The sequence below is a fragment of the Podarcis erhardii genome, assembly GCF_964252035.2.
Source record: "Podarcis erhardii genome assembly, chromosome: 4".
NCBI classification, from domain to species: Eukaryota; Metazoa; Chordata; class Lepidosauria; order Squamata; family Lacertidae; genus Podarcis; species Podarcis erhardii.
The window spans coordinates 42,999,493-43,022,845 of NC_138508.1; the positions used below are offsets into that span (position 1 = coordinate 42,999,493).

General features: G+C 43.2%; 1 protein-coding gene across 3 annotated transcripts in view; it reads left to right on the forward strand.

Moving 5' to 3' along the window:
• The window catches only part of IGSF3 (immunoglobulin superfamily member 3), a 494,096-nt gene that overhangs the window by 433,693 nt on the left and 37,050 nt on the right, over positions 1 to 23,353 (forward strand). For 2 of the 3 annotated variants that reach the window (XM_081858447.1, XM_081858449.1), the window contains 4 exons: positions 12,843 to 13,253; positions 16,537 to 16,557; positions 17,250 to 17,639; positions 19,087 to 19,488. In XM_081858447.1, coding sequence (XP_081714573.1) covers positions 12,843 to 13,253; positions 16,537 to 16,557; positions 17,250 to 17,639; positions 19,087 to 19,488 — 1,224 coding nt within the window. The remainder of the gene's footprint in view (positions 1 to 12,842; positions 13,254 to 16,536; positions 16,558 to 17,249; positions 17,640 to 19,086; positions 19,489 to 23,353) is intronic. The other variant, XM_081858448.1, reaches the window with a different exon arrangement.

Below are 23,353 nucleotides of genomic sequence, written 5' to 3' on the forward strand. Positions count from 1 at the left end.
ACCTGGGACTGTAGCCCATCTAGGAGAAAGAAGATTCTGATACTAAACCTCTGCTGCCTTGTGGGATATATTTGGGAGATAGGAGTAAACCCTACACAAAAGCAGAGTAAAGCCCCTAAAATGGTTGGATGGTGCCTTGTACACCAACTCCTGCAGTCAAGTTGTTGCAAAAGTTATTGCTCTGCTTTCCTTTGGACCACATCAGCGAGACCAGTGGGGTGGGGAGGTCTTGTCATCTGAGCAGCTCAGGACCTCTGTACATACTGCCCAGGCTTGTGCCCTGGGAAGGTCACTTCGGTGCTGCTAACGCAGCAGTTCGGCTTCACCCCCGGAGGCGCACTCCATTGTCTCTTAAGACAGATGGATGTTGACAACTCTCCTCTGCCCTCAAACCTCATCTGGCTGTAAAGTCTACTGGTGGTTCTATTACAGTAAGAACTGCAGATTAATGTAATAGAAGAGAATGCTGTTAAAGATCCCGTGTTCCTTGCTCTCAGAATCATTTTCTTACTTGCAATACTTAAGCAGGAAAAAGGAAGCTGCCATGTGTATAAAGGTAAAGGTAAAGGTACCCCTGCCCGTATGGGCCAGTCTTGCCAGACTCTAGGGTTGTGCGCTCATCTCACTCTATAGGCCGGGAGCCAGCGCTGTCCGCAGACACTTCCGGGTCACGTGGCCAGCGTGACAAGCTGCATCTGGCGAGCCAGCGCAGCAAACAGAATGCCGTTTACCTTCCCGCTGGTAAGCGGTCCCTATTTATCTACTTGCACCCGGGGGTGCTTTCAAACTGCTAGGTTGGCAGGCGCTGGGACCGAACGATGGGAGTGCACCGCGCCGCGGGGATTCGAACCGCTGACCATGCGACCGGCAAGTCCTAGGCGCTGAGGTTTTACCCACAGCACCACCCGCGTCCCCCTATGCCATAGCCATGTGTGTAGCGTGATTTTATTTCTCCAACAGGTTGAATGGCATTTGGACTTGAGGTGCAAGCTGATATAGAGGCTAAAACAGGTTTTCTGTAATTTTTCTTTCTGTCCAGGAGGTTTATCTACCTTTGCTTGAAAATATCCATCCACATCGTTGACACACTGCCCTCATTCCCACAAGATCACAACTGCTTTTCTCCTCCCCATTCATTTTGACGCTGTGCTGTCATTGTTCAACTTAACCTGTCAGCTGAAGCTGGGCTCATGGGTTAGTGCTTTGCATACAAGCCACAAGCTGCAACTGAGGTCTCTTCTTATGTTATGACACCCAGAGAAGCAATTGAAAAAGAAATACAGTGGTAACTCTAGTTACGAATTTAATTCATTCTGGAGGTCCGTTCTTAACCTGAAACAGTTTCTGTTCTCATCCTGGGGCAAAGTTCTCAACTCGAGGTAACTCTTCCAGGTTAGCGGAGTTTGTAACCTGAAGCGTTTGTAACCTGAGGCGTTTGTAACTCGAGGTACCACTGTACTTAAGCAAAAGCCTTCCTAAAAAGGAAGCTATTTAGAATGCAACGGAAAGCCATTAAATAAGTAGCAAGGTGGTCCTACCTGGAGTGAAAGTTACAAAACTTCTATAATTCTGTTGCCAAAATCAGTTATCCCTTATCCTTCAGATCTCACCTTGGTCCTTTCAAAACCCTTTACCATGTCTTGCCTTCTCCTTCTCCTTCTCCCTCTCCCTCCTGTACAAACACTGTCTTGCAGTTACGATTTTCAGTTTTTCCAACTTTGGGAGCCTCAGTCTCCTACTGCCTTACAACTCCACTCATTTCCCGCCCCTTTTCACTAAAACTGCCTCCCAGAACACGATATGATGTGACCTTTCAGTCTCCTTCAACCTTTCGCCCCCAAAAACTGAATCATTTCATAAAGCCCCTGACTTAATCCCTTATTCCAGGAATGGGGAGCTTATGGCTCCCAAGATGTTGCTGGACTCCAAGCCCCATTAGCACCAGCATGACAAGTGAGCCATGGTGGGAGCTGTATCCCAGCAACATCCGGGCGGCTGCAGGTTCTCCATCCCTGCCTTAGCCCTGATTCATATTCATAGCTTTGCTTCTTAAATTCCTCTCTGCCCTGCTACATTCTAAATTTTGATTGCAAGCTTGTAATAAATAATAATAATAATAATAATAATAATAATAATAATAATAATAATAATAGTGTTCCACATTCCCTCATCGAGGAGGAGAATAACAAATTATGTAATCGGTATAGAAAGAAAATATTTTTTTTTTCTGAGCTGCCAAAATTGGCAGTGGGCATGAAGGAAGAACCCTCCAAGCACTGAATTTGTGAGGCAGGAAACTGTAATTGAGATAACATATGTTCATATGTTGCGTTAAAATATTCAAGTTTTGAACAAAAATATTAGAACTAAAATATTTTAACAAGCTTACATTAAGTGTATATGCACTCTTCAGTTTCCCCCACCCCCAGTATTCTCAGCGTGATTTTCACTCGTCTTCTCCTCTTTCCCACACAAAGGAGACTTCAAGGACATACATCTTCTAGTAAAGCTAGCTAGCTTGCCATGTTTCTTAATAGAGTCAGCCATTAGTGCCACATTTGCACTAATCTTTCCTCTTTCAGAATGGACAGATCTTGTGAAAGTGTATGTAGGTGTGAAAGCCAGTTTCCTTGTTAAAGGGGTGTTTCTCTGTGGATAAAACACTGTAAGTTGTTTCTAGAGGGATCTCCTGCTGCTCAGGAGTGCCAACTTGAATAAAATGGGGGGGGGGAGTACCACCCTACCTAATCGATTACAAGATGTGGTGTGTACATGCCATTTGAATGGCAATGCCAATCACCTTTTTAGGGGGCCTGCCCCGTCAAATACTTTGCGGGGAGGGCGGGGCGACGAAGAGACCAGCCCCTAGGAGTAGGCTCCTAGGCTGCTGCTTAATTTTTTCCCCTTGAGAGCCTTTGTCTCCATTTTTTCTGGGTGTACACCTGTCCTTTTAAAAATATTTGGACACTTTTACTTAAGGGCCAAGTTCCCACATATTCCCACTGCCATCACACATATTCCTCTTATCTCCAGTTTTGTTATTGAGGACTTAACCTGTGGTGACCAAACTCATTCCATACCCATATAAGCAGACACCTTTATCCTGAGGAGATTGTTTTCAGAGTAGCACCGCATTATTCAGTTGTTGTTGTTTTTCCTAACTTTTAGTCAATTAACAATGCCTTGATTAATATTTTTAAAATAGTAATAATATATGTAAAAAAAGAAAGAAAACTTACATATGCTGACCACTATCTTAAAAGAAATAAAACTTACATATGCTGACCACTATCTTAAAAGAGGTAGTATTCCCTTTTCCTTCGTGGGAAGGAATATCTATTTTTAGAAAATGCACGCAGTACATATCACAGTACATATCATCTTAACCAAAGGCAAGCTTCTTTGTTTCAGAGTTGTTTCATATGCACATTTGAAACCATAAAGATAAGCTTTGGTGGATCAGACCAAAAGCTTATCTACTCCAGTATTCTGCTCTCTTGGTAACAAACCATAGGCATATGGGAAGCCCAAAGGCAGAATATGAGCACAATAGCACTCTCCAACTTGTCTGCCCCAGCAGCAGGATAATTAAATTAATTAGATTGATTAACCAACTAAAGTTCATACAACTAATCCACTAAGGTTTCTTTAATCGACTGACAGCCCTATTTAGGATTGAATATCGAAGGTTATATTGAGTTGGGAACACGTAAAATTGTAAGTGTTGATACTCTGCTTCCCAAAGCTTTCTGATACCAATTTCAGAAGCTGCCTGGAAAATGGGCTGGAGCGTGAAGCACAGATATTGCTCATCAGCAGGATAATAGGCAAACTTTGGCCCAAGAATGTTGGTTATGGGCTTGACAGATGGCAGGAGATCTTAATGTGCCTCAGAGGTACAGACACTGATGAGGGGGGAAACAACATAATCTCCTGGGTGTGGCACATTTAACTATATGTCCAGTACATTACACAAGAAACTAGGCCATAGATCATTAGCAAGGTACTTTTATCACGTAACTGTTCATTTCAGCATTAACTAATGAACTGTGAGGATTCTCTCTCTCTCTCCCACCCCCCACCCCCCGCATTTCCTAGTTGAGAGACTTCTATTTGTATATCAAGGTAGGCCTTGGAAAAAAGCCAGAATTCAAGCTGCATGCATTTATTTTCTCATTAAACATGCTTAGCTAGAGCCCTTGGGCTCTTGGCAAGTTGCCAGTGTGATTCTTGAGTGTCCCCATCAGAGATAATCATCTTAACTCCAGAGGAGGTGTTGCCAGTTTATGATCCAGTCCTGGCCCACGTATATCATTTGTGGCTACCACTGAGATAGCAAATGTTAGCTATAAATTTATCTTTTAATCTTTTATCCAAGAAGGCCTGGTGGCTATCTCAAAATATGTGCTGTCCATTGTATATACACCCGTCTTTGCCATCCTGGTACATTCCAGATGTTTTGGGCTACAACTCCCATGGATTTGCCGGCTGGCACTGATGGGAGTTCTAGTCCAAAACATCTGGAAGGAGCCAGGTTGGCAAAGGCAGGTACGCACACAAACAAGCCTAGCTTCAAAGATATAATGCCCATGATCTTGCTCCTCTAGTGGGAGCATTCCAAACACTTTTTCATGGCATAAACAGTGCCATGAAAAAGTTCCAAATCTTGTTACAAAGGTGATTATTTATTGCTGGTGGTATTGATGCCAAGCTAACTGTCCTCTTTCTTGGTGTTGCTTGCTGTTTGTTTGGCGCCTCGATTTCCCAGTGGAGCAGTTGCCTTATAGCTTCTGAGTAAGCTGTGTGTAATCATAGAAAATGATTCCCCTGTGCCTTATACCAGTTCACAGAAAGCAGAGGTTTGCTGGGTGAATCCCACAAAGCCCAGCCAGTCTTGCAACAGATGCTGATCCATAGTCCCTTCTTATTGTGTTCATACTGTTTCCCCAAGCTTCCACCAACAAGGGTCTTATGCAGATTAGGGCCTGCTTCAAGCATCTGCTGTATTCTGGTGCCGTAATGTTTTTTAGCAGCATCAGATTATAATGCACTCTTGTAAATGCTGGATATGGTTGATTTAATTGTGTTAAATGAGCATGTGGATCAGGTATAGTGCATGACTAACGGATTGTAACATCATGGGAGGAGTAACTCCTTCCAAGGCCTTGAGTCAGAAAGCTGACCTAATTTCCTGTCTGAAAAGAAAGGTTCAGTCAATTGCCCATCCCCCTTTTCCTCTGCCATTTGACCACATCCAGTTGCTTTAGCAGATGCATTTATTTCAGTCTAATCATTTGACACAATCATTAAAGCACAAACAAGGATGCTGTTGTGATCGAGGCTTTATCAGCAGTACTCCTGTACAGGGGCATCCAATTAATTTTTATCCCCTTCTGGAAATCTAATAAACTACAAAGTATTCTGCTGTAGCAGGACAGTAGAAATTTATAATAAACTGCAAAGTTTACTTCTGTTTGAAAAAAAGAAACTCTGTAAACTTAAAAGAGTAGTGTTCTTGGTTTTTTCTTTTTCTTTTTAAGATCTAAAACAGTTCCTAATAAGTGAAAGATGCACTATCCTGCTCTTAAATGTGCCATTTAAATATTTGTGCTACAAAATAATCTGTGTAGTAAGTTTGGGTTCAATAACTTGAGGCAAAGATTATCATAGTGTTGGCATTAAATAGTTACAATAAACTGTTTTCTTAAAAACAAAAACAAATTTGTATTAGTTTTTAAACAAATACAAATACAGTGGTACCTCCAGTTATGAACAGGATCCGTTCCGGAGGCCGGGCCACATCCCAAAAACTTCGTAACCGGAAGCACCCTTCTGCGCACACAGATTGAGCACTTCTGCGCATGTACGCACGGTGAAGCCCGGAAGCATACACTTCCAGGGTTGCTGCATTCGCAACCCGAGGATTGCGTTACCCGAAGGTAACATAACCCGAGGGTCCACTGTATGATAACCATTAAACACTTACCCAGCAGTACATCTAATTGGTGTTTGTTTTATCCATTTCCTCTAGAGATACTTACACATTCAACTACTACTACTACTACCCATCTGCCCATCTGTCTAACTGAGAGCTTCTTCTGCCAGTCAGGCTCCACCCCCTCAGACCATTCTCCAGGGATCATTTCTTTCTTTATTTTTTTAAAAAAACCCTCCCAATGTTTCTTGTTAAGAAATGTCTCTAAACTACTCTCACTTCATCTTTTATTCTCAGCAAAACTTAGCAGACACCAACAGCCAACTATAAACTAAATTCTGTAGAGGAGAGGTTACTAGGAATATTCCAGTTGATCTGTGGCCAGTACATGACCTACTGTGCTCTCCTCAATTCCTAGACTATATTCAGGAACTTTTCTGAGCATTTCATGCCAGAGGGTCCTTGGAATAATCACCTTGCTGCCTTTGAAAAGCTGCCCTTCTTTTACCAACAGGTCATGCCTGCAGTTCCAAAAGTCCTATAGGCTTGTATCACAGCTGCTGCTGTCCTCTGGGCAACCGTCAAACTATACGTTCTTTCAGGAGCCTATCATTCTCTTTCTCTGCTTTAATAGTGTAATTTATAGTTTTACGTGTGTGTTTATACCAGTGGTGTAGCGTGGGTTGTCAGCACCTGGGGCAAGGCAAGTAATTTGCGCCCCCTAACCCGTGGATTTTAGTAGGGGCAGAGAGCTGCGATGTTGCGCCCGCTGCGGCCGGCCCCCCCCCCAGCACCCCCACGCTACGCCACTGGTTTATACATAAATATATATACCGTATTTTTCGTCCTATAGGGCGCACCAGCCCATAGGACGCACCTCGTTTTTTTTGGGGGGGGGAATGAATAAAAAACAATTATTCCCCCCCCCCCAGCCACGGCTGCCGCCCGAAGCCTTGCGCACACCTGCCCGAAGCACGGGGCACCCTCCGGAGGGCTCCACGAGCTTCGGGATGCAGGCTGCCGCCCCAAGCCTCGCGCGCTCAGCAGTACCTCCCGCCAGGCGCGCAAGGCTTGCGGACACTCGCCCGAAGCACGGGGAGCCCTCCGGAGGGCTCTGCGTGCTTCGGGCAGCAGGCTGCCGTCCCAAGCCTCGCGCGCTCAGCAGTACCTCCCGCCGGGCGCGCAAGGCTTGCGGACACTCGCCGGGGCTGCAGGCTGCTGCCCGCAAGCCTTGTGAGCCCGGGGGAACTCCCGCCAGGCTTGCAAGGCTTGCGGATAGCTTCCTGAAGCCTGGAGAGCGAGAGGGGTTGGTGCACACCGATGCCTCTCGGTCTCCAGGCTTCAGCGAAAGCCTGTATTCGCCCCATAGGACGCACACACATTTCCCCTTCATTTTTGGAGGGGAAAAAGTGCATCCTATGGGGCGAAAAATACGGTACATATCCAGTCAGCCCCCCGGAATCTGGTGCCCTCCAGGTGTTTTGGATTTCAAACCACAGCATGGCTGTGGAGTTTGCAGTGCAAAACATCTGGAAGCCAGCAGGGTAGGGAAGGTTTGTGTATATATATAAACTATACGCTTTCTCCGAGAGCACTGGAAAATGTGGCTTTATTGATGGCCCAAAAGAATGCATGTTAGGGATTTAAGGCTGCAGTACTATACACACTTTGCTAGAGCAAATCCCATTGAATTCAATGAGGCTTACTTCTGAGTAGCCAAGTAGAGGATTGTACTTCATTTCTTCTGCATAGAACTATAGCTTTTTCATGGTTCCTGAAGAGAAGCCCCAACAGTAAACATTCCCGTAGAAAAGGTTAATCTCCAATTGGAAAACTTGTCAGCAAATGATATACAGCAAAATTACAGGATTACCGATGTTTAAAAAAATTAATCACTGGGGGGATTAAAAACAAGTTAAAGCAACTTATACTAATTATTTCTCCCCCTCCCTCAGCCCCCACACGCTCCTGTCTCTCTGACTCTTTTTAGACATTTAAAGGATGCTTTAATCTCTGGTATAAAAAGTGCATTAGTCATCTATATGTTGAAAGACTCCATAGGTGTATTTTATTGCAACTAAAAGCAGAATGAACTTCCACATCATTTATAATTCACCAGAGCACAAAGAAATGTAAGGTTAATGAGAATATGTGTTAATTACCTTCAACAAGTTGCACTTTCCTAATGTGGAAATTCCTAGGAAATTCCTTTAATCGTTTTTAAGGTGGAAACATATTTACTTCTTTAGCTCTTGCTTCCCCTGTGTATGCATATGCATGCAAGGTATTCTTTCTCAACCGCCTCTTCCTGCACCATGAGTACCAATACTGATTTTCATGTGACCTGTCTGGGATGATATTCCACTAGGCTCTTATTTGGTGTCTCTCTTGTTTTGTTTGCATGAATGTGTGCTTCTCACTAATCTTATCTCATTCCTCCCCCCTCCCACTGCTCTTCTGCGACTCAGCTATGATTGGCAGAGAGGTGGCAATACAGAGGGGCAAGGTAACCATCACCTCCCCCCGCCCTTATGGTTTGATTTCTCATCAGCCAAATTCTGGTGCAACAGTAAGCCATGAACCAGGGGATTCTCAAAACCTATCCAAGGACCCACATGAGATGGCTAAAATTTCCAACTACAGTGGTACCTCGAGTTAAGTACTTAATTCGTTCCGGTCCGTTCTTAACCTGAAACTGTTCTTAACCTGAAGCACTACTTTAGCTAATGGAGCCTCCTGCTGCTGCCGCACCGCCGGAGCACGATTTCTGCTCTTATCCTGAAGCAAAGTTCTTAACCTGAAGCACTATTTCTCGGTTAGTGGAGTCTGTAACCTGAAGCGTATGTAACCTGAGGTATCACTGTACAAAATGTTTGTAAAGGGGAGCAGAGGTTGAAGTTAGCATACTCAGCTGGCAATTATTACAATTTCTTCGACGTCTAATATTTCTTTCAAAATTGCTAGATTCTTTTGTAATTTCCTTCTGGCAGGGAGTTCAGCTTTCTTAATGCTAAGTATAAACATTGACTCTTGGAGGTATTGTAACTTAAGCCTCATTTTGGGCAGAATTTGCTGCTCTGTTGGGGGGATGCCTTTTTATTTTAAGTTTTCTCCCCACACACATGCCTCTCAAAGTATTTTTGTTCCTTCTTCTATTCTTTTGTCTCCTTTCACACTTAACTTGCATGCTATTCCTGTCTTTTAGCCCTTCTCTGTGCTCCTTTCAGATTCACTTCACTTCTTCCTTGTATAACAGCTTCCCTTTTTATCCTCTTCCTCTGTATTCCCAATTTTTTAATGATTCTCAATATTCAGGCTGCATTTTCTCCATGCAAATGCGGAAATATATATACCATGACATAATTTTATTTATCTGGCTCTAAAATGAGGCTAATAATTCATATAGTGTATTTTCAGAGTGCACACCGGTTTTCTTTCTTGGGTGCTACTTTTAAAAGAGATTTTTCTAAGGAAAATAAAAGTGGTTAGCTGTATTTAAAAAAAGGCCATTTCTCTCATTTGTGTTAATTCCTTCTTGCGGGTCTACTTGAATCTATTTGCTTAATTACAATCTTTTCTACCTTGACTCCACCTAGTGGTAACCTCAAACGTTACAAACACTGTCAAACATTCTTAATGTGGACTCGGGTCTTTAATAGAACAGCATGGCCCGTCTCCCTCCCCTTGTCTTGTCTCCACAAAAGTACTAATCCTCCTTTCGCCTAATCAGACTCAAAATAGCAGCAGCATCTGTATTTTCAGCTTTCCTTAATATCTCAAGTGTTAAAATGCTGTCTGGTTTAGCTCTTTTGAAGCTCGTGGTTAAAGGGGGCTTCCAATCTGTTCTGCTCTCCCTTTCCTGTCTCTTTCCCATTAAAAGCTTGCTTGCTGCCCATGTTCCACCTTCTCTGGTGGCTCACAAGCCTAATAAAGTGGGGACATCTTCCACTGAAAAACCCATTCAAATGAATGAGAGCTATCCAGAAAGATTCCTCATCTCTGCCAGTCTCATTCACTTCAGAGGGGCTTGTGTCATGTTTATTAATTTATTTCAACATTTTATATATCACTTAACACTGTAGCTTCTGAGGCTATGAAATAAATACACAAGGAAAAAATCAGTTAACAATAACCACAGAATCAGAAAAGCTTACTTTAAAAGTTCAACAAGGCTGTCTGATCTCAGCCTTGAGGGTGTTCTACAGAATTGGGCCACACAATACTGTGTTCTGGATGGGAAAGGTCCTTTGTTAGTCATATGATTTATCAGCCGGTTAATGGTTTTTCAGTTTATTTCATTGAAAGCAGATAACCTCCCTTTTCCCTCTCCCACTATCCCTAATGTACCTCCTGTTTGTAGCTTTTGACCCATTTAAACACTAATCAGGTGATCACTATTTAGTAGACAACTTGTTGGACTGGATCTGAGCCTTCCTTAAATACCATCAAATATATAGATATGTATGAGTGAGACATGAAACCAAAAGTTTGCAGTGTCTTCAATCCTAATGAGAATGTTCCTTTTCAGGCTTCTGGCCTGCCATTCTTTTTGAGCTGGTCACCCCACTCTCACTGGTTTTCCATTTATCTCTGATCCACAAGCATTTTCGCTGGGCTGGGGTTTTTTGCTCGGGGAGGGGTTCCCCTTAAGTTCATTCTTATTTTTTTAATGTCTTTCTGTAAATGCCGTGGTTCCCCAGAGCATGCCAATACCTCTGTCTTGGTAGCTCCATTTTTGGTGGAATCCAGTTTGTTTACTTATTTTACCCAAACTTCTTGGTACTTAGAATCAGAGTTTGCTGTTAGGCGTAACAATACAGTCATACGAACGCTGCAGGTTGTGCGTTTTCAGGTTGCGGACTGTGCCGAACCCGGAAGTACCGGAACAGGTTACTTCCGGGTTTCGGCGCATGCGCAGAAGCATAACATGACGTCATGCACAGAAGCACGAAATTGCGTCATGCGTGTGTGCAGATGCAGCGTTGCGGGTTGCGAACGTGCCTCTCGCACGAATCACCTTCGCAACCCGAGGTATGACTGTACTTGGATTCTGTGAAGTTTATGACTCACCAGGAATCTAGGAACCCATTCACAAGTTCCAGTAGAAAGTTTCTGCATATAGCTTATCTTCACAAAGGCAAAGCAAAGGGTTGTGTCCAAAGCAGTTGTGTATTCCAGGATGGAAATGTCTCCTGAGTTGTGGAAAGCCACATATTGTTCAGTTTTACTGTCCGTTTAATGTATCAGTCGAGAGATCAGTGAAGTAATGCCATATGCTGCTGTACAGATTTTGCATCTGACTTAATTGATTTATTTATTTTCTTTAAGTTCAAAGCGAGTGTCATGGCTGCAGGGCAGAAGAGATCTAATCTGCTTTTGAAATTATTCATAGTTGGCTTTAAATATTATGTGAGAATCATGGGTAAAATATTGAGTTGCAGCCTGATGAATTTATTAATAATCCGGATAGGGGAAATGGGTGCACATGACACATCCTGCAAAGTGTAGGGAGAAAAGAAAACCAAATGCATTATATTCTGTTTGAAAATATAAATACCGGTATATTTTTGCACACTAGAATTAGTCCCAAGACAGCATATTGCTAGTGTTTGCTGTTCAATTGCAAAATTAAAAAATTCTCTATAATGTTCCACTGACTCAAGGTGGATTTTGAATGTGTAAAAGGATCCCCATGGCCTAAGCTTTCTGTGACCACAGTTTACTTCATCAGATGCATGAAGTGTAATCCTCAGTTGCCACTCAGGTCTTCCAACAAGAGGAATGTTTGCTGATGTCATATCAACAAGAAAATAGTGATGGCCTCAAAATCCCTGCATGCAAGACAGCACATCTGGAGGGTGCTTGCATATCTTCTACAGCCAATCCCATAAATTGCAGGAATATATACTTGATTTTGTAATTTTCTCTCTTTGCAGTAGATAGGTCTTCTATGAGCGCAGCATCTTAATTATGCTCACAGGCATTGTTAAATAATGAAAGGACATAAGCAAAAAGGAGAGAGATTTGATCTCATGGCTTTATTGGAGAAAGATGAAAGAAAGAAAACCTAGCTAAGGTAGTATAAATGTTAAAAAGAAAATTCTGGAAAGAGTTCCTTTTGAAGGTTTGAGAACATAATTGGAATTTTAAAGATTACAGCTAAGTTTCATAAAATCATAAAATAAATCTCTAAGAGTAAGTGGGCTCTCTTAAGTTCTGCAGTAGCAATGAGGTGCTGTGTGCACACACTGGTTTAGTATTTTGATTTATTTGCCAGTGGAGATATGCAGACAGTGCTCTGTATTTGCTAACAGCTTTGGAGAAGCAGACTTGAGGATTAAATGTGGCTTGATATAAGATTGTCTCAGACAAGCTGTCCATCATATCCAATAATGCCAACTCTGGTATTCAGAGCCCGAGGAAGAGAATATAAGAGCCTCCTGGATCAAGTCAAAGACCCATCTAGGCCTGTATTCTGTTCTCACTGTAGCCAACCAGATGTCCATGGAAAACCTACAAGGGGACCCTTTCCTGTCACTGCCACAGATGCCTGTAATTGGAGTTGTTGGGTATCAATCCCAGGGCTTCCTCAGGGATGGGGAGCCTCTCACTGTTCAGTTGCTGTTTGGCTGCAATTACCATCGTCTGTGGCTGGAAGTGATGGGAGTTGGAATCCCACAACATCTGAATGATCATAGATTCCACCTCCCCAATCTGAGGTGATAATGGACTCTCCTATTTGAGCTACGGTCCCACTGAGGGCTTTCCTTTTAGAGATCTAAATGTGAAAATATCTTCATATTGCTTTGTAAAGTCTTAACTTTTATTTGCAGCGCACAATCCTCTATATAAGACCCATTAAGCACCAGATGTTAACTTTTGTCCTTTCTCTGTCTCTCTACTGCAGTTATTCCTGACTCCCTGAGAGTGACTTCAGAAGCCCAGACCCTAAACAAAGTGCAACATGATTCTCTGGAGCTAAAGTGTGAGGTATCCAAGAGTACCGTGCAGCACAGCCATATTTCTATCGCCTGGTATCGACGGAAAGCAGATGAGCCTGCCGTGGAGGTGATCTCCCTCAGCCGGGATTTCGTATTGCGTGCGGGAAGTGATTACACCCAGCGGCACGCCAGTGGAGATATCCGCCTGGATAAAGTAGGCGAGACGCAGTCCAAGCTTACAGTCTACAACCTGCAGTCTTCTGATGAAGGCGAGTTTTACTGCGAGGCAGCAGAGTGGATTCAGGACCCTGATGGCACTTGGTACGCAATGACCCGCAAGCGCTCGGAAGGCACCATGGTCTATGTGGAAGGAACTGGTTAGTGTGTCAAGCTTCTTTTTTGTTACCTCTCTCATAGACTGTAATATTCTTTGCGTTTTTGCAGCAGTGTTGGGAAGGAGGGAAGTGGAAGGAGAGGAGAAGGTGCTCTCATCATTATGTCTTAGAGTAGTCCATTTCACATGAAATATTGAGTTGTGGTCTAGTACTATGTGGATGGGTGAAGCATCTGGCTCCCACACCATCACCTTCTTTGCAGTAGGAAGAGGGATTTCTGCTGAGAATTTAGATTTCAAAAAGTTTTGGTTTAGCATTACCTATGTGCTAGGTGTTGTGGTTTAAAACAAAACAATTTACTGCCAAACTACACAGTTTAATAACTCAACTGTTTGAAGTTGGCTTATTGTGAAATGGGTCTGTTGGTTTTAAACCAAGATCCTTGGTTTTTTGAAATTGAAACTTAACTCTGCAGATGTCTTCCTGGCTGTGCTAGAGGAGGAAAATCGAGGTGGGGATGCAGCAGCCTAGTCCTTCACTCTACCTTGGAGGGAGGCCCATCCATGTATCACTAAACCTGCCTCTCCTGGTCTTGGTTCCAGAGTTATTGCAACCCCCATCATCCCCAGCAAGCAGGGGCTGGTGGTCAGGGATGATGGGAGTTCTAGTCCAAAACAGCTGAGGATCCAAGTTTAGGGAAGGCTGCACTAAACCATGGCTCAGCGTCAATGTTTGAATGGATGTTGGGGCTGGAGTCCGGCGTAGGTCAGCAACAAAAGCAATATTCACCCGAGGCCAGTGAAGTTAATTATTTATTCAAGGAAGCAAACCACAGTTCCAGCCTAGAGGTCTCAGCAACTCTTTCTAGGAGGTCTTGCCCCAATGAAGGAGTTGTGAGGACTGAAGGTCCCCACCTTCCCAGGAGCCCCATAGGACTTCTTCTCTCTAGGGTCTTTCTCACACAGTTTCAGGCCGCGTCTGCACACAACCACCCTCTGCTTTGCTCATTTCATATTCTAGGAGGGCAGGGGAGAGGGGAGGTGTTCGCAGCAGGAGCGGGAGACCCCCTGGCTTCTTCAGCATCTTGCCTCTCCTGGCTCCACTCCTCTCCAGCCCCCACTTCTGCCTCAGAGTCTGAATTGTGCTCTTCCTCAGCCTCTTCTTGTTCACTAAACCTTGCCTTCTGCTTCTGACATCTCCTCCCAGTTTGCTCCATCTCCCTCTGATCACCAGTCTTCTCCCTCTGACCACTCATCTTCATCCCATCACCAATCCCTTGGCTCTGAGCCTTCTTCCCCTGGGGTTTCCCTCGAGGGTTCTCCAGCTGGTGCGTCCTACCACTGCTCTGCATCCAGCCAGTCCATGACAGTGAAGCTAGTGGGTGCAGTTTTGTGGGAAAGACTCATTTACAAGGAAATGTTTGATAGGCTGGGACTGCCTAGCAAATGACTTACATTCCTGGACCTCATTTTCTGCCAACAGATACTGAGAGCATTTGATTATTGGGTGAATAATTTCTCCAGGAAATGTGAGTGGAGCCCTGAAGCCATAATCATTCATTTTTATTTTTAAACTGGTGATGCATGAGTAAGATAAAGCTTTGGCACACCAAAATCTCTCTTTCTCTCCGTTTACCATTTTCTGAGCCCTAGTTGGTTTGAGTTTGCAAAGTTAGGCCATCTGGGGTGAGTTTACACAATCACTTTTATTGGACAATACCTTCACATGACTTTTCTCTCCCTCCTTTCAAACAAAGATATTTGAGGAGCTGTATGAGGAGTCAGTCTGTTTTTATTAGTGAAAGAGAAGAGAAACAGTGGGATAAGAGCCATCTTACCTGCTGTTGGTCCTCTAATCATAATTTCTCATATACACTAGCATGAGCCTAAGCATATTTTCCTTGAGTTAATAACATCCACTTGACTACCGCTATTTAGCCACCAGGGTTGTGGGTACATCACACTAGTTAAAAGGCACTGGAGGAATAACTAACATACACTAAGTGATATTTCAGCATGGTGATGTTATATCTCTTATTTCTTAGATCAGAAGTACTGTTTTTGCGCTCCCAGTCCCTACAGATTTGCTTTCTTCTCCCTTTCCTTGGTCTCATTTTTCTTCCTTTAATTTATCTTATTTCATTTACCTTTTCATTCTCTCTGTATCTGGCCTGTTAGTCTCTTCCCATTAACTCAGAACTCAGGCCCCTTTCTGATACTGCTTTTGAAAAGGATTTTGGAATGAGACATTCTACTTGCATGTTATTGTTCCTCCCTCTGGTTGGAAGGAAGGAGTATTGCTGTCAGTATGGAAGACGTGGCGCTACATTTTCGATGTATCAAAAGGGCCTGCTCAATTAACGATACACTGGCCGGACATGACCTAGATATTTTAGATGTTAGTATCCCTGAAAATGTATTAAAGTCTGCTTTTGTAAGTGCTTTTGAAAAGATGACAAGGAAAAGGAACTGTTGAACAGCCCACATGTATTTTAGAGCAGACATACGCTGATCGTATCATTGCAAAATAAAGGTATGTTGGCATTAAAATAATCACCTGGAGTTTTCGCAGGGAACTTCAGTTGCTGTTTGAGAAGCAAATTTGGATCTTGGGGGAAAGCGTAGTGAAAATAAGTGGTTTGGCAGTGTACAACTCTACCTGTCAGTATAGCCTTATACTTGTTCACTCAAGATGCAGCCCCTTTTGGTTTAGTGCGTCTTTCTTCCAGGTAATTAAGACTTCAGCTTTCAAGTATGAATGTGTTCTTGAATGGGTGGAATAATATTTTCCTGAAGGTCAGAACCAAGATTTCCAACAATTGTAAAGTGTACCTTTTTGCTTTAACAGCCTTCACCAACCTAGTCCCCTCCAGCTGATTTGGACTACAGTTCCCATCATCCCTGTGCATTGGCCAACTTGACTGGGACTGATTGGAGTTGGAGTCTAAAACATCTGGAAGGTAGCAGGTTGAGAAATACTGCTTTAAAGTGTTTAGTACAGTCCACAGTCATTATTGTGAGATTAAAAACAGGTAATGTTTGGAAGTGATGCATTGCATATATTGGACCACGAGCAATCCTCAGCCACTACAGCAGGTCATGGGTTTTGCACATAGGTATTAAGAAAGGAAATTTCCAGTAAATGAAGCATTAATTAATGATCAAATAATATTTATCTATATTGAACATTTAATACCCTGTTTTCCTTAATGCAAAATCTAGATGAGATAATTATTCTCAGGGTCTTACTAAGCAGTGTTTTACCTTTTGTTGTTGTTGTTGTCGTCCTTTGTTGTGCTCATGGTGGTGTTCTTTTGGCCTATCAGTCAGTACTCGCTCTAGTTCTGGTAGGTTTTCCTGATTTATAAATAAAACTTATTTCCTGTATCTTGATACTTTCAGCGGGTGAAATCTTATTTGACATTTTACAAACCAAGACCTCTTGATAAAGTGCACGACCCGTAAAAGGTCTGTTGCTAAGTTGGTACACAGTGCAACCTTTAAATCAAAATATGTAAACTGAGGCACATCAAAACCATACATTTAAGGCATATGGTTTCCCCCAAATAATCCTAGGAACTGTAGTTTGTTAAGGGTGCTGTAAATTGTAGCCCTTTGAGAGGCTTCCAATGATTCTTTGGAGAACGCCATGTGCTTGTAACATACAGTGTACCTAGAGTTTGGAATAATCTCTCAAAACAGCAGCTAGTAAGATACTAGGAAAGAAAGATCAGATCTATTCCTGCCTTTTCTTTCTTTGCAGAAAATTGGTATATATTTAATAGGCAATCGTGCCAAATTAACTTCTACTAAGCATTGTTTTTAACCTGTGCCGCCTTGAGCATTATACAGATGACACAGTTAGAAGAATAGCATTTAAAGAGGTGGATAAAATCAGGGTGGGTAGGTGGAGTATGAACTGTCTTCGTTTCCAAGTTCTCGTTGTTGTTTTCTGTGTGTTCAGTGCTGTGACACAGTTTCATTGGGAATGTGTGTGTGTGCTTGCTTGTGTGTGTGTGTGTGTTCTATTCCTTTGTAGATATGGATATCAATGTCCGGCTAGAGACAGAGAAGAGGACTTACACCGTGGGGGAACCAGTGGAGTTCAGGTGCATTCTGGAGGTACAGAACATTGCCAAGAGATACTTTTCCATCTCATGGGCCTTCAACAGTTCCCTGATTGCTAGTTTTGGGGCGAATGCCGTGCCGGTCCTTAACAATGAGTTTGCCCAACGAGAAGCTCTGGGACAACTGAAAGTGGCGAAAGAAAGTGACAGTATCTACGTCTTAAAAATTTACCGACTCCGCTTGGAGGACAGCGGCAAGTACAACTGTCGGGTGACGGAGCGCTTGAAGACATCAACTGGTGAATTTATTGATGGGGAGAGCAAACGACCAAAGAACACACCCATCACCGTCCTGCCCCTCAGTAAGCAGAGATGTTGGTTGTTTCTGTTGTGTGTGTGCATTTGTAGGAGTTACTGGGCCTCAGGCATGGTTATGAGACAGAGCAGCTCATGGGGCTGTTGTTGAACATAATGAGCATGGGAAGTTCAGGCTCATTTGACTGGTTAGTTATCCATGCCACTTTCCCCAAAAGGCTCAACACATAATAAATTCATTAACATTATGCAAATAAGCAGTGCCAGCAGAAATACAATATTTCCCTTTGATAAAGGGGGAAATCAATAATGTGTACTCCCCGTGCTGTAAATGTCGTATTACAACAAACCCCAACCTTTTCTTGGAAATTATTTTTATTGGAATATTTGCAAATGTGTAAGGCATGACAGCAATAGCTTATATTTTCCCTATGTTATGTATATTTTAACAGCACAATCCTATTTATGTTTATTCAGAATGAAGACTCATTGGGGCTTACTGTCTACTAACTATGCTTATGTTTGCAGCCCAGGGAAACAAAAAACAAAGGTGCTGAAAAGTATTTCGCATACTAAATTTAGCATCCCTAAAGAGCTGTTCTTGTAAATATATGTGTTTCCAAGGATAGTTAGCTGAAGGAAGCTAATTACAAGTTTTATTTTAGGTTTGACTGGTGTTGAATCCATTCCAGTTGGCCAATATAACTTGCATTTTGTACATTCGTTACATTTCTAATTGATATTATGCAAAATTAGAAAATTATTTGCAGAAAAATATAGAAGTGGGGAAAAAAATAAAAATGTAGAAGTGGAAATGTTCTATTTCAGAGAAAAAAATTCCACCCCACATAAATTAAGGCTGGATCACAAACTGCATAGGGTTTTAAAGGTAAGCCATCACAACACTATGAGTTGTGAATTCTCTAGCAGATTCTGAAGTCATTCAAGAACTGATGGTAGATGTGCTGTTCAGCCTGTTCTGGTCAACAATTCAGCCATTTTTAGCACTGGCTAACATTCATCTTGGGCTGGCAACTTAACTTGTGTTTTCAGACATATCTCTATTTAGCCATGAATGTTTATGTTTCATGGTTTGAATCTGAAATGAAAGCAGAGATTCTTTAGAGTCTGCGGTAGCTATCAAAATTGGCCCCCATAGCTGCTTTTCATACATTGTTCTGTTCCAGTTGCAGAACTGTAGAAGACACAAAAGTGGTTCAGATGTTTATATCACCTTCCATATTTGTCCACATGATTGCCTCTGAACATTTCCAGGTACATAATCCCAGCGTTGCCAATACCAGTAGCACTTTGTAGACCTGCCACATTCATAGAAATCAGCTACTGAGTGTATCCATTTACTGCTAGATCACATGTTGTATTTTTCCATGCAGTCCCTAGGGAGCCGTTTTGTTCAGAAAAGTGGCCAGTGAATATATGTACGGGCCCCAGGCAACCCTAACTATAATTGCATACACTCTCCTTTAACTGCAGAGACCAATATTTCTGTGGAGGTGACCAACAATGCCAGCAGTGTTTTAGAAGGAGAGAGCCTGCGATTTGGCTGCAGTATCCGCACAGGATTTAGACCTCAAAACCGGCTCTCTGTCACCTGGCAACTTGTGGACAAGCAGAACCGGCGCAGTGACATTGTGCAACTTGACCGGGATGGCACCCTACGCCCTGGCCCGTCTTATGCTGAGCGAAGCAGCTATGGTGGGATCCAGATGGAGCAGATACGTCCTGGATCCTTCACGCTCGAAATTTTCAACAGCCTCAAGGCAGACGAGGGCCACTATGAGTGTCGCATTACAGAGTGGACACGTAGGCTGGATGGGGAGTGGCAGATGATCGGGGAGCGACATAATGGCTCTGCAGTATCCATCACTGCCCTGGGTGGGTATTAAACGTGCTATTGAATATATGCAGTGCTGGTTAAGCGTTTTGTGTAACCATTTCCCCATTTTCAGTTATTTAGACACCACAAATGTCCTGGTAAGAGAAAAAATTAAGCTCAGTGATTGATGACTGGAGATAAAGGAGCCTGTTATCCTATTCACAGCTTGCACACTTCTTTCCTCGTGTGTTCCCCTGGAAACTCGAGGATGAAACTACTGTATTTTTCGCTCTATAAGACGCACCCGACCATAAGACTAGTTTTAGAGGAGGAGAACAAGAAAAAAAGTATTCTCTCCCTCTCTGCTCAGCACTTCTCCAGCAAAGCGGGAGGAGATATGGAAGGGGCTCTGTTTATCCTCCCGCTTTGCTGAAGGGGCACTGCGCAGCTCTCCCTCTCTGTGCACCGCCCCTTCAACGAAGCGGCAGGAGAAGCGGAGCCCCTTCCATTTCTCCTCCCGCTTCGCTGAAGGAGCGCTGTGCAGAGAGGGAAAGCTGCGCAGCGCCTCTCCAGTGAAGCAAGGCCAGGAGAGCAAGAGGGATTGGTGTGCACCAATCCCTCTTGCTCTCCTGGCTTCAGGGATAGCCGCCCGAAGCCTCCGGAGCGCAGCGGGAGGAGTGCTCCTGCTACACTCCGGAGGCTTCGGGCGGCTATCCCTGAAGCACCAATCCCCCTTGCTCTCCTGCCTTCAGCGATAGCTGCGCAGCCTGCATTCGCTCCATAAGATGCATACACACATTTCCCCTTACTTTTTAGGAGGGGGAAGTGCATCTTATAGAGCGAAAAATACTGTAGTTGTTATTGAAACATACTCTGCCTGCCCCCTCACCTTCCTTCTTCCTGGCAATATGTAGCAGCGGGGAGCCATAGCACCATGGCATCACAGCACACATGGTTTATTTAATAAGATTTTATTAAGACTTTTCATAATACGTTGCAATAATAAACTAAACAAAAACAAGGAAAAGAATACAAAGTCCTCTTTCATAGGTAAATCTTACCTTGTCCCACACAGAGATAGGTGAACCTCAACTAGGAGCCTCCCTTTTTTTCCTATCCTCCTACCCCAGGAGATATTCCCTTCCCTGCCTCTCACACAGGGCCCCTCATCAACTATCTGTAGTATCCACTAATTTGTAGTTCCCTTGAAATAACAGCACAGAAAAGGGGAGGTTGAGCAGAGAAGGAAAATCAAATTTTGTGAGATTTGCAGAACTAAGGCTCAGTAGGGCAGCTGGAGTGTAGGAAGGCTACATGATGCAGATTTAAAGAATTTCTAGTGAAGTGTTGGAGGCAAGAAGTAGCTGGCAGGATTTAATGGTTTGTATGTCGCTGAGCTTTTCAGAAAAGTTTATGAAAGAGTCAGGTTAAGAGGTTGTGTTCAGTCTGCAGCGAGCTCCACTTCAAATGTCTGTGGAGCCAGCGTCCAGAAGCAATGATCTGAAGAAATGCTATGCAGTTAAAAGGTAGGTTCTAAGTAGCTCTGGTCCTTTAAAACTACCTGTTTGGAAGGCTACCTGGAAACATATGTAGGCTTTGCGGAGCTCTTTGCTAGAAGAGCAAGAATGTAAATTTAATTAGGTGAAAAAGGAAGCAAGATGTTTACCAATTCTAAAAGCTTGTTTAGGTCAGCCACACGTTCCCCAGGAAAACCAGCAAGGTTAGTTCAGTTGCCTAGTGACAGAAGTCTGGAATAAGAAGTGGGGAAGTTTTAGATGCTAGAATTGTTACAGGATTGCAGGAGTAGCTTTCTCAGCGAGAGGAGCTGCCACTTTGTCCATCTTTTGTCAGGAGGCCCCCGGTGCTTAAACATCAGGTGGTTCATCTGATGCACCTGCAAAACTGACTGCCACTCCTCAGCTAGAGCAGTGTGTATATGACGCGCACAGAGTTCTTCAGAAGATAATTTAGGCTTGAAATCGTCAAGTATAGTGCTGCCTGAGGGGACTCGTGTCTTCTGCATTACCAATCTCTTGCAGCTGTGTCTGAAATACCTAGGCAGGTGAGACAATTGCCACAAGGTGCCTGGATTTCACTTGCAGTTCAGTATGTATGTGTGTGAGAGAGAGTGCTTAACTCTCTCCCTCCCCAAGCCTCTTCCTCTTCTCCTGGATAACCATTAAACACATTTTCAAAAGGCTTTAATCCCAAAGATTGACCTGTTTTTGCTGTAATTACATGGGCCGGAGCTGTGCCATAGTGACGTCCTTTGATGATTAGAATCCCTGAGCCCTTTGCTGAAAGTGTGCAGAGATCTCTGTAGCAGCTCTGGGGAAAGGTTGGCAGGCTAAAATTAATCTGCTTGCAGCAATTAATGTCCCAGCTGCCTGGCCATTGTTAATTAATATCTTGTAGCCTTTGGGTCAAGAGGTACAGGCTTCCTGAACAGCACAGAGCCAAAGGCTACAGCCTTCACACTGTCCTGTATGGTCAAACAAATGGAATTTGCTAGCACATAGAAAACCTTCCTGTGCTAGCCTTCTGAACAGTGTGTATTCCGGCTGGAAAGTCATACTGTAATAATTGTGGTTTGTGCAAGCTTATCACCAATTCAGAGAGCGGTGTTAAAAGTTTCATTGAATTCACAGGCATGTGTTGCATATTGGATAGCATTGTGGATTAAAGCTAGCCAGCAGCAACATTTGGTGCATATATATCTGGTGTGCGCATTTCGAAAGTTGCAGAGGATTTTTATTTCAGGAGGGATAGCCATGTTCGCCTCTTGCAGCAAAACAATCAAAGATTTTTGCAGCACCTTGGCAATTCAGCACATTTATTATGGCAAGAGCTTTCAGGAACTAAAGCCCGCTTCATCAAAAATATTGCCCTCTCAAGAGCTGCATAATAGGAATTTCCAAAAAAAAGGGGGGGTTACACTGCAGTCTTTGGCAATGACTATGCCAAGTATTTAATTTATAATGATATTTTAAAGGTAAAGGGACCCCTGACCGTTAGGTCCAGTCACAGATGACTCTGGGGTTGCGGCGCTCATCTCGCTTTACTGGCCGAGGGAGCCAGCGTTTGTCCGCAGACAGCTTCCAGATCATGTGGCCAGCATGACTAAGCCACTTCTGGCGGACCAGAGCAGCGCACGGAAACACTGTTTATCTTCCCGCCGGAGCGGTACCTATTTATCTACTTGCACTTTGATGTGCTTTCAAACTGCTAGGTTGGCAGGAGCAAGGATCAAGCAACGAGAGCTCACCTCGTCGCAGGGATTCGAACCTCCGACCTTCTGATCGGCAAGCCCTAGGCTCTGTGTTTTAGACCACAGCGCCACCTGTGTCTTATTCTCTCTTAAATTTTTTATTTCATTCAAGTGGAGTGACTTAATAGAAATTATTTATTATAATACGTTAAGGCGAATAAGATTGATACAATTTGGAAAAATCAAACCAGAGGGGATCTACAGCTGCCAACTGCAAGAAACTATCCAATTTTATGTCTGATGAATCTTTTTAATATGTGCATGCTCATTTTACATGTAATCTTAAATTGTTAACTCAAAAATAACTTTTTACACATTTTCATTGCTTTTTGGGCTTCCTGTGATTGTCATTTCTCACCTTAAGGTCACTTACAGTGTGTTCTAGGAGGCTGAAATGTCTCTTAGTATTACCAGACTTGCAAGCATTTTTTCTATTGTGCGGAGGTTGTCCTGTTTGCCCTATATAGAACGCAAAAGGAGATTGCTGGTAACACTGAGGTTTGGCAGTAGATTTTTGTATGTTCCCTGCTGAATTTCTAACTCCAAAATTCAGGGATTGGATTGTTTTGTAGAATTCTGGGGGGCAGCTTTTCCCGTCCCTGTTTTAATGTATGTGTTTATTTACTGAGAATAAGAGTTTACCAGACCCACCTCCT